Source organism: Anomaloglossus baeobatrachus, chromosome 4, assembly GCF_048569485.1.
Source record: "Anomaloglossus baeobatrachus isolate aAnoBae1 chromosome 4, aAnoBae1.hap1, whole genome shotgun sequence".
Classification (NCBI taxonomy): domain Eukaryota; kingdom Metazoa; phylum Chordata; class Amphibia; order Anura; family Aromobatidae; genus Anomaloglossus; species Anomaloglossus baeobatrachus.
Genome location: NC_134356.1, coordinates 499,296,407 through 499,310,396, shown reverse-complemented (window position 1 = coordinate 499,310,396; position 13,990 = coordinate 499,296,407). Strand labels below are relative to the sequence as shown.

The 13,990-nt window shown below is 39.4% G+C and overlaps 1 protein-coding gene across 3 annotated transcripts in view; it reads right to left on the bottom strand.

The window, feature by feature from the left end:
• SEMA6D (semaphorin 6D) overlaps positions 1 to 13,990 on the bottom strand; it is a 111,483-nt gene that overhangs the window by 25,555 nt on the left and 71,938 nt on the right. For all 3 annotated transcript variants that reach the window (XM_075345796.1, XM_075345797.1, XM_075345798.1), the window contains exons 4-6: positions 1,647 to 1,707; positions 1,469 to 1,531; positions 1,274 to 1,375 (exon numbers count right to left, since the gene is read on the bottom strand). In XM_075345796.1, coding sequence (XP_075201911.1) covers positions 1,274 to 1,375; positions 1,469 to 1,531; positions 1,647 to 1,707 — 226 coding nt within the window. The remainder of the gene's footprint in view (positions 1 to 1,273; positions 1,376 to 1,468; positions 1,532 to 1,646; positions 1,708 to 13,990) is intronic.

Below are 13,990 nucleotides of genomic sequence, written 5' to 3'. Positions count from 1 at the left end.
CAGAGGAGGTGCGTAGATGAGCAGGCGGAATATCACGCCCACCTCCTTCCTTCCTCATTGCCGGTGGACGCAGGTAAGGAGATGTTCGTCGTTCCTGCGGTGTCACACATACGACGAACGACGAACAACCAGCGGCATGCACTATCAACGATATTATGAAAAGCAGCGGCGTGTCAACGATCAACGATTTTTGACGTTTTTGCGATCGTTGATCGTCGCTCCTAGCTGTCACATGCTGCGATGTCGCTAACGATGCCGGATGTGCGTCACAAACACCGTGACCCTGACGATATATCGTTAGTGATGTTGCAGCGTGTAAAGCACCATTTACAGGAGGAAGGGGGGGACAGGGGGGTGATTGGGCGAAAGCAGGGTTTCAGCGTTTTTTGTTCCTGCACACTACATCCTATCTTGCTGTTGTTACCCCCAGTGTGCGCCATTCAAACACTGCAAGCGGCTGGCACTGGGCTGAGCACCGAGCGTACCCGAGCACAGTGATACTCGCATGAGTGGTTTGCATACATAAAGCAACCGAACCTGAACTCTGTTTTTTTTTTTATAAAGTCTGTGCTCGAATCGACCACCGAACTTCGGATTCGCTCATCTCTAATCATGATTTTTTTTTTATGAACGCCAACATTAAAAAAAAAACAAAAAAAAACAAAACAAAAAAAAGCAACAACAACATTGATTGCTCTCATTGAGAATAATAACATAACCTTTTAATAACCAACAAAATTAAAAAAAATAATGTTACAAATCTATTAGCCATTAAAGATATACTGTGTGTACAACATTATCATTGTATTTCTCCTAGTGAGAGCCATTAATATTTTTCACCAGATTAACTTGGTGACATCTTTTTTTCTTCTAAAACATACATGTAACACAGAACCCTCATTTCAGATGATAGCTTTCATTTAGGAAGGAAACCCCAAAGATTTTCATCAGATAAATACATTTCTCATAATTACGAGAACAGTATATATTTTCCTGCGTAAAACATTTCTATAGCTCAACTGGACTGAACACACGGTTTAGATAAGTGGAGAAACTCTTTCAAGATCTTTAAGTCCAAATGATTCTAATTGCACATTAATTTTTCCCGCTCTGTGATGTACAGCGGCCCGATCTATAGTCAAAGCCTCCGGGGTCCATAGCTATATCAGTCAGATCACATCTTTGTACTATCAATTGTCTGTGCGTTTCCAGACAGTGCAGAGATTGAAAAGATTTGCATCTGAGTACATAAAGATATAAAGGCCTTACTCACCCTGTAGTATCTACACATGGGATTGAAGGCATTTGTGCCACAGACAAAGATCATCTCATCATTCCGAGGAACAAAAACCTTGATGTAGTTATGGCATTCGTCCTGAATCACAAATACATGAAACATTAGAAATCAGAAGCTTCTTTCTATCAAACGTCATCTTTTGATGTTTAGCCTTCAAGAGTCCAGAAATACCTTGTGTTTGCCTTTCATTGCACAATTCTTACGGTCTGGTTGACCCGATCTCCATGTCAACTTCTGAAGAAACAAAATCAGCAAACAAAAAAAGAGAGTGAATGACATTTTCTTTTTTCTTTATCCTTTAAAAGTCAAAGCGGCTTTTTGATGGCACTCATGGAGTACGTTCACTTACTCGGCTTGGTGTTACTTCGGTCTTGTGCACCTCATTTAAATTGACGGCATAAACTTGATCTCTGTGGAAGATAAAGAAAGAAGCCACTTCAGGAAATGGAGAAAAGTGCTGGCCTTCGAGTTATTCATGCATAGCATGACAAATGTATTTTCAAGGCCCTTGTCAGACAATACACATGTTCTGCAGCCCTACTGAATGTCTTTGTCCGGGAGAGGAGGTTATTGCCGGATTACATTTTTCCTTCTTTAGGAAGAGTATCATTTTTATTCGCTTTCTTCTCGTGACAAAGCCAACTAACCTTCTCTCCATGTGTTTTCCACATCTGGGCTATGCATGTCTTAGTAGGCCGTTCTTGCACAAATCATCCATCAATGGAGAGATTTTAATCACAATTCTGAAGATCAATATCTTTCCAAGGTAAGAATGATCTGTCTGCATTACTAGGATTTTCAATTGGGCTCAATCAAGAGATTTGCAAAAACATCAATCCATCAAGCTAAAATCTGGTTTTGCAACTACTTACAGGAGGATACAGTCATTTTAAAGTATATTAAAAATTATGGTGCAGAAGAACTAAATATTGAGTCTAAATCTTTATTGATTCATTCTTTGTGCTTTCGGTTTTTCATTTCCAACCGCAAATTGACCTATAGAGTTTCATTGATCCACAAACATATCTGCTATAGGAACTGATCCAAGTGTCCAGTCCGTAAGACTCAGCGCATATCCTATTCTCATCCGTTCTGGAGATCAGACTCATCCATTAAAATCTATGAGGATCTGGGTTTCATCCATTTTACACGCATTCCCATAGACATTAATGAACGAGTCGTGTGAAATGGATGAAACACTGGAGTCAAACTTCGTACTTCAGTTCTACATCCATTTTTAACTAATCCTTTGTTCATAGTCAATGAACAAATACAATTCAGACAGACTACCTGCTTCAGTGAAAAACATGGATGCAACAAAGATGACATTTCAGAAGAAAATTGTTCCATTTCTCTTGGATGGTAACACACATATGTGTGCATGCACCCTAGGTTTCATGGTATTTTCCAAAATTTGTCATCAAAACAACCCCCTTTTAGACTGAAGACAACCGGCTGGTCAGCAGATCTCTATGGGACTGGCTTTTTAGGTAATTAAGTCCTATTGCCTGGGTAGGCTGTGACCAACCAACATTTACCCTGCGAAGGCTATTAACATTGCATTACTGTGTATTCGACTGAATGGACAACCATGTAATACATTACATGAAGAGACTGAGACAGAGCAAGGGCCACTCCATTTTAGTGATTTGCAGTCCTGGCTAGAAAAAGGATAATCAAGTGCAAAGAGGCATATATCAAAGGGTTGTCTGGATTACAACCCATTAATGTAGAATACAGCAGGTGAAATAAGTATTGAACACGTCATCAATTTTTTAAGCACCGTATTTTTCCGCTTTATAAGACGCACCTGATTATAAGACGCACCCCCAAATTTGGTGAAGGAAAAGAGAATTTTTTTTTTTAATGTTAAATGGGGTCCATCTTATAATGCCAGTGTCCCTCTAACAAATCATATAGGGTATATGTCCCTCATAGCCCCCCCATCTTAAAATTAGCCCCCTTAATCTGGATATGGCCCCCTTATATTGAATATAACCCCCTTGTGATGGCACACGTTCCCCTGTGCTGCCTATGGCCCCCTATGGATTGCACACGTTCCCCTGTGTTAGATAGTGCCCCCATGCTGCTGCCCGTGGCCCCTATAGATCGCACAAGTCCCCCTGTGTTAGATATCGCCCCCATGGTGCTGCCCATGGTCCCCTATAGATCGCACAAGTCCCCCTGTGTTAGATATCGCCCCCATGGTGCTGCCCATGGCCCCTTTATAGATCGTACAAGTCCCCCTGTGTTAGATATCACCCCCATAGTGCTGCCCATAGCCCCTATAGATCGCACAAGTCCCCCTGTGTTAGATATCACCCCCATAGTGCTGCCCATAGCCCCTATAGATCGCACAAGTCCCCCTGTGTTAGATATCGCCCCCAGGCTGCTGCCCATAGTAAAATAAAACCCTCTTTCCTTACCTCCTCCAGCGCTGATCTCCCTCCTGTCTCCCTCCGTCCTTCTCTTCCTTACTTCCTGGTTTTCAGTGCGGTCATGTGATCGGCACAGCAGACTAAGATCTCTGCGTGCCTGATCACAGTGGTAGCAGGGACACTGAGAGAAACGCTGCAGGGGGTAAGTAAAGCTTTTTTATTTCAGGATGAGCAGCAGCCTGGGGGCCAAATCTAACACAGGGGGGTGTGTACAATCACAGGGAGGCGCAGAGACATATAAAATGCACTGCTGCCCCAGCCCCTCACTGCGGTGCGATTTCAGCACCACCGGAGATGGACAGTGGCTGTGCATATTATATGAGCGGGAGCAGGAGATCAAACGCTGCCGCTGCAGCGTTCACCTGCTCCCAGCACAGCACCCCCACCTCCCCTGGACGCTGCAGTGTACATATATATATATATACACCCCCCCCCCGTATATTCGGCTTATAAGACACACCCCCTACTTTCCCCCAAAATTTGGGGTAACAAAAGTGCGTCTTATAAAGCGAAAAATACGGTAAATATATTTAGGTGCTATTGACATTAATTTCTCACCAGATGTCGTTAACACATATATTTAGTGATGTGCAATAATGAAAAAGGACACAAGGAAAAAGTGTTAAACACGCTTACTGAAATGTATTTAATACTTCATACAAAAGCCTTTGTTGCTGATGACCACTTAAAGACACCTCCTGTATGGAGAAACTAGTAGCATGCATTACGACTCTTCAAATCATCAAGGTTCCATGAGCTCTTTCTAAGAACTTTGAGCTTTAGATTCTTCCACAAATGTTGTAGTGGATTCAGGTCCGGTGATTGGCTGGGCCATTCTAGCAGCTTTATTTTATTTCTCTGAAACCAGTTGAGTTTCCTTATCTGTGATTGGGATCACTGTCTTGTTGAAATGTTCATCATCGTTTCATCTTCATCATCCTGGTAGGCGGTAGCAGACTTTTATCAAGAGCGTCTTGGTACATTTGTCTATTCAACCATCCTTCGATTATATGAAGTTTGCATGTACAGTAGGCTGAAACACAGATCCACACAATGATGTTCCCACCTCCAAACATCACTGTTGGTATGGTGTTTTTGGGTTGATATCAAGGTCTTGGCCTCCAAATCTGGTATGTATTACGGCATCCAAAGAGTTCAATTTTGGTCTTGTGTGATCAGACTATATTCTTCCAGTATTTCACAGGCTTGTCTAAATGTTGTTGAGCAAACTTTACACGCGCTTGAACAGGTTTTTGATCAAACAATGGAGGCTTGCGTGGTGAGCGTACATACAGGCCATGGAGGTTAAGTGCATTACTTAGGCATATTATGCCTTACTTATACATATACTGTATATGTATGTATATATATATATGTATATACACATATATATATATATATATTTATTTTTTTTTTTACAAATCGTACCTGCTGATTCCATATCTTTCTGTAGCTTTCCACAGGTTGTCTTTTTCTTTGGGATAACTCATCTGATATTCATTTCACTCGTTTGTCTGAAACCTAAGTGAACCTAGTCATTGGCGGCTTATGGTGAAATTATGCTCTTTCCACTTCTGGATTATCGCCCCATCAGTGCTCACAGGAACCTTACAGTAGTTCTGTAATTCTGTAACCAACGCCATCCCTATGTTTTGCAAAAATAAGGTTGTTAACCCCTTAACGACCGCGGGCAGTAAAATTACGTCCTAGCGGTCATAACGTTACTGCCCGCGGTCTGCCGGCAGCAGCATGCCGCGATCGGCGCACATCTCAGCTGATTTTCACAGCTGAGATGTGTGCCTGCTAGGCACAAGCAGAATCGTTATCTGCTCGTGCCGTTTAACCCCTGAATTGGCGCTGTCAATATGTGACAGTGCCATTATAAACGCGATTGCGGTAAAGTTTTACTTACCGCCCGATACCGGAAGTCACGTGACATGATCACGTGACTTCCGGTGGTTGTCATGGTAGCACAGGGTCATGTGATGACTCCTGTGCTAGACATGAACCACTTTCACTTTTGCTTTCTACGGAGGCCAGGGAAGCAGGAAGTGTACGTATCTGCTGTTTACAGCTGTGTAGCTGTGATCAGCAGATAGCGCAGAGCGATCGGATTGCTGATCGCAATAGCCCCCTAGGGGGACTAGTAAAATAAAAAAAAAAAAAAGTAAAAAAAAAGTTTTAAAAAATTAAGAGAAAACAAAAAAACCTAAAAGTTCAAATCACCCCCCTTTCGCCCCATTGAAAATTAAAGGGTTAAAAAAAAAAATATATACACACATTTGGTATCGCCGCGTTCAGAAACGCCTGATCTATCAAAATATAAAATCAATTAATCTGATCAGTAAACGGCGTAGCGGCAAAAAAATTCCAAATGCCGAAATGACTTTTTTTGTCGCCACAACTTTTGCGCAAAATGCAATAACAGGCAATCAAAACGTAGCATCTGCGTAAAAATGGTACCATTAAAAACGTCAGCTCGAGTCACAAAAAATAAGCCATACAAGAATAAGGCTGCACATCAAACATAGATAATGGTATAATGCCTCAAGCATATGGAAAAATATTGGAATATACAATGAAAAATGCTACTTGCTAATTTGAACATGTGAATAATGAATTGCATACTTGCCATGAATATTAGGAAAAAGGAGATATTTAGCAATTGCATTGATCAATGTAACTGAGCCCCAAAACCTCGTCAAGGTACATCTCTATATTGGGGTCCCTAGCTTTGTGACCCTAACTGTGTGTCATCTCATTGCAATTAAAAACTGCTGTGGGTGGAGAGGGGTAACTAAGGACTTTTTTATGTAGGAGATGGAAAAAACATGGCCGAAAGGGGCGGAGCTGTGTTCACATTCAGAAAAAAAAAAAAAAAAAAAAAAAAGCTAGGGACCCCAATATAGAGATGTACCTTGACGAGGTTTTGGGGCTCAGTTACATTGATCAATGCAATTGCTAAATATCTCCTTTTTCCTAATATTCATGGCAAGTATGCAATTCATTATTCACATGTTCAAATTAGCAAGTAGCATTTTTCATTGTATATTCCAATATTTTTCCATATGCTTGAGGCATTATACCATTATCTATGTTTGATGTGCAGCCTTATTCTTGTATAGTATGTATTTTTTGGCTTGCACTCATAATATATATATATTAGTGCTCACTTCAGTTATCCTATTCAGTTATATGTAGTTTTTTTTCTGAATGTGAACACAGCTCCGCCCCTTTCGGCCATGTTTTTTCCATCTCCTACATAAAAAAGTCCTTAGTTACCCCTCTCCACCCACAGCAGTTTTTAATTGCAATGAGATGACACACAGTTAGGGTCACAAAGCTAGGGACCCCAATATAGAGATGTACCTTGACGAGGTTTTGGGGCTCAGTTACATTGATCAATGCAATTGCTAAATATCTCCTTTTTCCTAATATTCATGGCAAGTATGCAATTCATTATTCACATGTTCAAATTAGCAAGTAGCATTTTTCATTGTATATTCCAATATTTTTCCATATGCTTGAGGCATTATACCATTATCTATGTTTGATGTGCAGCCTTATTCTTGTATAGTATGTATTTTTTGGCTTGCACTCATAATATATATATATTAGTGCTCACTTCAGTTATCCTATTCAGTTATATGTAGTTTTTTTTTTTTTTTCTGAATGTGAACACAGCTCCGCCCCTTTCGGCCATGTTTTTTCCATCTCCTACATAAAAAAGTCCTTAGTTACCCCTCTCCACCCACAGCAGTTTTTAATTGCAATGAGATGACACACAGTTAGGGTCACAAAGCTAGGGACCCCAATATAGAGATGTACCTTGACGAGGTTTTGGGGCTCAGTTACATTGATCAATGCAATTGCTAAATATCTCCTTTTTCCTAATATTCATGGCAAGTATGCAATTCATTATTCACATGTTCAAATTAGCAAGTAGCATTTTTCATTGTATATTCCAATATTTTTCCATATGCTTGAGGCATTATACCATTATCTATGTTTGATGTGCAGCCTTATTCTTGTATAGTATGTATTTTTTGGCTTGCACTCATAATATATATATATTAGTGCTCACTTCAGTTATCCTATTCAGTTATATGTAGTTTTTTTTTTTTTTTTTTTTTTTTTTCTGAATGTGAACACAGCTCCGCCCCTTTCGGCCATGTTTTTTCCATCTCCTACATAAAAAAGTCCTTAGTTACCCCTCTCCACCCACAGCAGTTTTTAATTGCAATGAGATGACACACAGTTAGGGTCACAAAGCTAGGGACCCCAATATAGAGATGTACCTTGACGAGGTTTTGGGGCTCAGTTACATTGATCAATGCAATTGCTAAATATCTCCTTTTTCCTAATATTCATGGCAAGTATGCAATTCATTATTCACATGTTCAAATTAGCAAGTAGCATTTTTCATTGTATATTCCAATATTTTTCCATATGCTTGAGGCATTATACCATTATCTATGTTTGATGTGCAGCCTTATTCTTGTATAGTATGTATTTTTTGGCTTGCACTCATAATATATATATATTAGTGCTCACTTCAGTTATCCTATTCAGTTATATGTAGTTTTTTTTTTTTTTCTGAATGTGAACACAGCTCCGCCCCTTTCGGCCATGTTTTTTCCATCTCCTACATAAAAAAGTCCTTAGTTACCCCTCTCCACCCACAGCAGTTTTTAATTGCAATGAGATGACACACAGTTAGGGTCACAAAGCTAGGGACCCCAATATAGAGATGTACCTTGACGAGGTTTTGGGGCTCAGTTACATTGATCAATGCAATTGCTAAATATCTCCTTTTTCCTAATATTCATGGCAAGTATGCAATTCATTATTCACATGTTCAAATTAGCAAGTAGCATTTTTCATTGTATATTCCAATATTTTTCCATATGCTTGAGGCATTATACCATTATCTATGTTTGATGTGCAGCCTTATTCTTGTATAGTATGTATTTTTTGGCTTGCACTCATAATATATATATATTAGTGCTCACTTCAGTTATCCTATTCAGTTATATGTAGTTTTTTTTTTCTGAATGTGAACACAGCTCCGCCCCTTTCGGCCATGTTTTTTCCATCTCCTACATAAAAAAGTCCTTAGTTACCCCTCTCCACCCACAGCAGTTTTTAATTGCAATGAGATGACACACAGTTAGGGTCACAAAGCTAGGGACCCCAATATAGAGATGTACCTTGACGGGGTTTTGGGGCTCAGTTACATTGATCAATGCAATTGCTAAATATCTCCTTTTTCCTAATATTCATGGCAAGTATGCAATTCATTATTCACATGTTCAAATTAGCAAGTAGCATTTTTCATTGTATATTCCAATATTTTTCCATATGCTTGAGGCATTATACCATTATCTATGTTTGATGTGCAGCCTTATTCTTGTATAGTATGTATTTTTTGGCTTGCACTCATAATATATATATATTAGTGCTCACTTCAGTTATCCTATTCAGTTATATGTAGTTTTTTTTTTCTGAATGTGAACACAGCTCCGCCCCTTTCGGCCATGTTTTTTCCATCTCCTACATAAAAAAGTCCTTAGTTACCCCTCTCCACCCACAGCAGTTTTTAATTGCAATGAGATGACACACAGTTAGGGTCACAAAGCTAGGGACCCCACTATAGAGATGTACCTTGACGAGGTTTTGGGGCTCAGTTACATTGATCAATGCAATTGCTAAATATCTCCTTTTTCCTAATATTCATGGCAAGTATGCAATTCATTATTCACATGTTCAAATTAGCAAGTAGCATTTTTCATTGTATATTCCAATATTTTTCCATATGCTTGAGGCATTATACCATTATCTATGTTTGATGTGCAGCCTTATTCTTGTATAGTATGTATTTTTTGGCTTGCACTCATAATATATATATATTAGTGCTCACTTCAGTTATCCTATTCAGTTATATGTAGTTTTTTTTTTTTTCTGAATGTGAACACAGCTCCGCCCCTTTCGGCCATGTTTTTTCCATCTCCTACATAAAAAAGTCCTTAGTTACCCCTCTCCACCCACAGCAGTTTTTAATTGCAATGAGATGACACACAGTTAGGGTCACAAAGCTAGGGACCCCAATATAGAGATGTACCTTGACGAGGTTTTGGGGCTCAGTTACATTGATCAATGCAATTGCTAAATATCTCCTTTTTCCTAATATTCATGGCAAGTATGCAATTCATTATTCACATGTTCAAATTAGCAAGTAGCATTTTTCATTGTATATTCCAATATTTTTCCATATGCTTGAGGCATTATACCATTATCTATGTTTGATGTGCAGCCTTATTCTTGTATAGTATGTATTTTTTGGCTTGCACTCATAATATATATATATTAGTGCTCACTTCAGTTATCCTATTCAGTTATATGTAGTTTTTTTTTTTCTGAATGTGAACACAGCTCCGCCCCTTTCGGCCATGTTTTTTCCATCTCCTACATAAAAAAGTCCTTAGTTACCCCTCTCCACCCACAGCAGTTTTTAATTGCAATGAGATGACACACAGTTAGGGTCACAAAGCTAGGGACCCCAATATAGAGATGTACCTTGACGAGGTTTTGGGGCTCAGTTACATTGATCAATGCAATTGCTAAATATCTCCTTTTTCCTAATATTCATGGCAAGTATGCAATTCATTATTCACATGTTCAAATTAGCAAGTAGCATTTTTCATTGTATATTCCAATATTTTTCCATATGCTTGAGGCATTATACCATTATCTATGTTTGATGTGCAGCCTTATTCTTGTATAGTATGTATTTTTTGGCTTGCACTCATAATATATATATATTAGTGCTCACTTCAGTTATCCTATTCACAAAAAATAAGCCGTCACTGAGCCATAGATCCCGAAAAATGAGAACACTACGGGTCATGGAATATGGCGTAAAACGTGCGCCACTTTTTTCAGACAAATGTCCGAATTTTTTTTAACCCCTTATATAAAAGTAAACCTATACATGTTTGGTGTCTACGAACTCGCACTGACCTGAGGCATCACACCCACACATCAGGTTTACCATACAGTTAACACAGTGAATAAAATATCTCAAAAACAATAGTGCTATCGCACTTTTTTTGCAATCTTTCTGCATTTGGAATTTTTTTGCAGTACACTATATGGTAAAATCTATGGTTTCATTTAAAAGTACAGCTCGTTCCGCAAAAAATGAGCCCTCACATGACCATATTGACTGAAAAATAAAAAAGTTACGTCTCTCAGAAAAAGAATGGCGAAAAAAAAACGGAAAGCGGAAAACCGGCCAGTCGTCAAGGGGTTAAAGTCTTAGGACAGCTCACTGCTTTTACCAATAATGAAATGTTCATTGTGTGGCACCTGGTAATGAGTTAGGCCATCATTTGAGCCAGCTGATATTATTTTTCACTAAGTGGAATTTTCTTTCTAATTACTGATAGATTTCAGCTGGTGTCATGACTTTCCATGGCTTTTTACACATCTGTTTCTTCATCTGTTCAATACTTTTTCTCTGTATCATTTCTCATTATTACACATACAGTGATGGCCGAAAGTGTTGGCACCTTTGAAATTGTTCCAGAAAGTGAACTATTTCTCTCAGAAAATAATTGCATTCACAAATGTCAATTTATACACATTTATTTCCTTTACATGTAATGGAACAAGACAAAAAAAACCAAACAGAGAAATAGGCAAATTGGACATAATTTCACACAAAACTCCAACACTGGGCTGGACAAAATTGTTGTCTCCCTCAACTTAATATTTGGTTGCACACCCTTTAGAATAAATATCTGCAATCGATCGCTTTCTATAACCACCAACAAGATTCTTGCACCGGTTAAATGGATTTTTGGACCACTCTTCTTTTCTAAACTGCTCCGGTTCTCTCATATTAGAAGGCGCCTTCTCCCAACAGCAATTTGAAGATCTCTCCACAGGTGTTCAATGGGATTTAGATCCACACTCATTGCTGCCACTTCGGAACTCTCCGACACTTTGTTTCCATCCATTTCTGGGGGCTTCTTAAAGTATGTTTGGGGTCATTGTCCTTCTTGAAGAACCATGATCTAGGACTCAAACCCAGCTTTCTGGCACTGGGCACTACATTGCGACTCAAAATCCTTTGGTAATCTTCAGATTTCATGATGCCTTGCACACAGTCAAGGAACCCAGTGCCAGCAAAACAACCACAAAACATCTTTGAAACGCCACCATATTTGACTGTAGGTACTGATTACTTTTCTTTGTAGGCCTCATTCCTTTTCAGTAAACAGTAGAATGGTGTGCTTTACCAAAAAGCTCTACCTTGGTTTCATCTGTCCACAAGACTCTTTCCCAGAAGGATTTTGGCTTACTCACGTAAATTTTGGCAAACTGCAGTGTAGCTTTATAATGTGTCAGCAGTGGGGTCTTTCTCTGCCTCCTGCATTTCATTGCATTTAAATGTCTACAGATAGTTCTCTCTGACACTGATGCCCCCTGAGCCTGCAGGACAGCTTGAATTTCTTAGTAACTTGATTGGGTTGCTTATCCACTATCCAGACTATCCTGCGGTGCAACCTTTCATCAATTTTCCTCTGCCATCCATGTCTAGGGAAATTAGGTACAGTGCCATGGGTTGTTAACTTTTTAAGTATGTTGCAAACTGTGGACAAAGTAATATCAAAATCTCTGGAGATGGACTTGTAACCTTGAGATTGTTGATACTTTTCAACAATTTTGGTTCTCAAGTCTTCAGACAGTTCTCTTCTTCTCCTCTTTCTGTCCAGCATGCTTAATGTGGCACACACAGACACACAATATAAAGATTGAGTCAACTTCTCCCCTTTTTATCTGGTTTCAGGTGTAATTTTCATATTGCCCACACAAGTTACTTGCCACAGGTGAGTTTCAACGAGCATCACATGCTCAAAACAAAGTTGTTTACCCAATAATTCTGGATGGTTTGTGTGAAATTATGTCCCATTTGCTTTACTTTCCTCTGCTTTTTTATTTGTGTTGATCCGACACACACAAAGGAAATAAAACGTGTATGATAAAACATGAATAATTGCAGTCTTTTTTTTGGAACAAATACTTCACTTTCTGGAACGATTTTAGGGGTGCAAAACTTTCAGCTGTGACTATAACTTTAGGCTGCTTTCACACTATGTTTTTTAAACATGCATCCTGAACGTTTTTTTGCAGCAAAAGCGGATCCTGTTTTTCCAAAGAGAAACGCATGCAAACGCATGTGTTATTTTACGGGATCCTATCATTTGAAGTTTACGGCCGGGCATTGGTGTCATGTGATCGAAAGTCAGTGGAAGTCAGTTCGTGACAGACTGAAAATGCAGATGCCGCCAGGGGAAGGGAGGGGAAGAGAGAGAGAGAGAAAGAGTGGAACAGAGAGAGAGAGGGGAAGAGAGAGAAAGAGAGTGGAACAGAGAGAGAGAGGGGAAGAGAGAGAGAGAAAGTGGAACAGAGCGAGAGAGGGGAAGAGAAAGAGAGAGAGAGTGAGAGAGCGTGGGCGAGAGAGAGCGAGAGAGCGAGAGTGAAAGAGAGAGAGAGTGAGAGAAAGCGAGAGAGAGAGAGAGAAAGCGTGAGAGAGGGAGAGAGTGAGAGGGAGAGACACTCTGTTAACACGCCAGGCAGGTTTCTGGGCATGCTCATTACAGCAAACAGGATCCTGTTTATCAGCATACCACCGTTCACGTGCGTTTGTGTGCGGTATATTTAGGATCCAGTGACATGCAGTATTTGGACGCATTTTTGAAAAATGTTAAAATACTGCAAGTCGCTGGATCCTGACTGTACCGCATGGAAATGCATGTGTACACATGTTTACGTGAGTCCATTGCAAATGCATTGAAATTAAAGTGCATTTGTACTAAATCCGGTTTTGCTGCAAAAAAAACCGTTCAGGACGCATGTTAAAAAAAACGTAGTGTGAAAGCAGCCTAATTTATGGACATCTATTGTTTAATTATTTGTCTGTGTAGATTGGATGGGTTGTAACCGACCTCTGGTGAGAAAGACATGTAAATAGCACCTTTAGAAATATATTTACTTTGAAAATTGGTTAGTTCACCCCTGTATATGATATGTAATGCCTAATTTAATATTAAAAAGAAAAATCATTTGCAAAATGTTGGTAATTTTATCCAAAAAGTGCAGCGAAATTTGCAATAGAGCACAACTACTTATACCAATGCTAGCGATCGTGAATCGAGTTGTGAGACTGGTAAATTCCGCCACTCGTAAG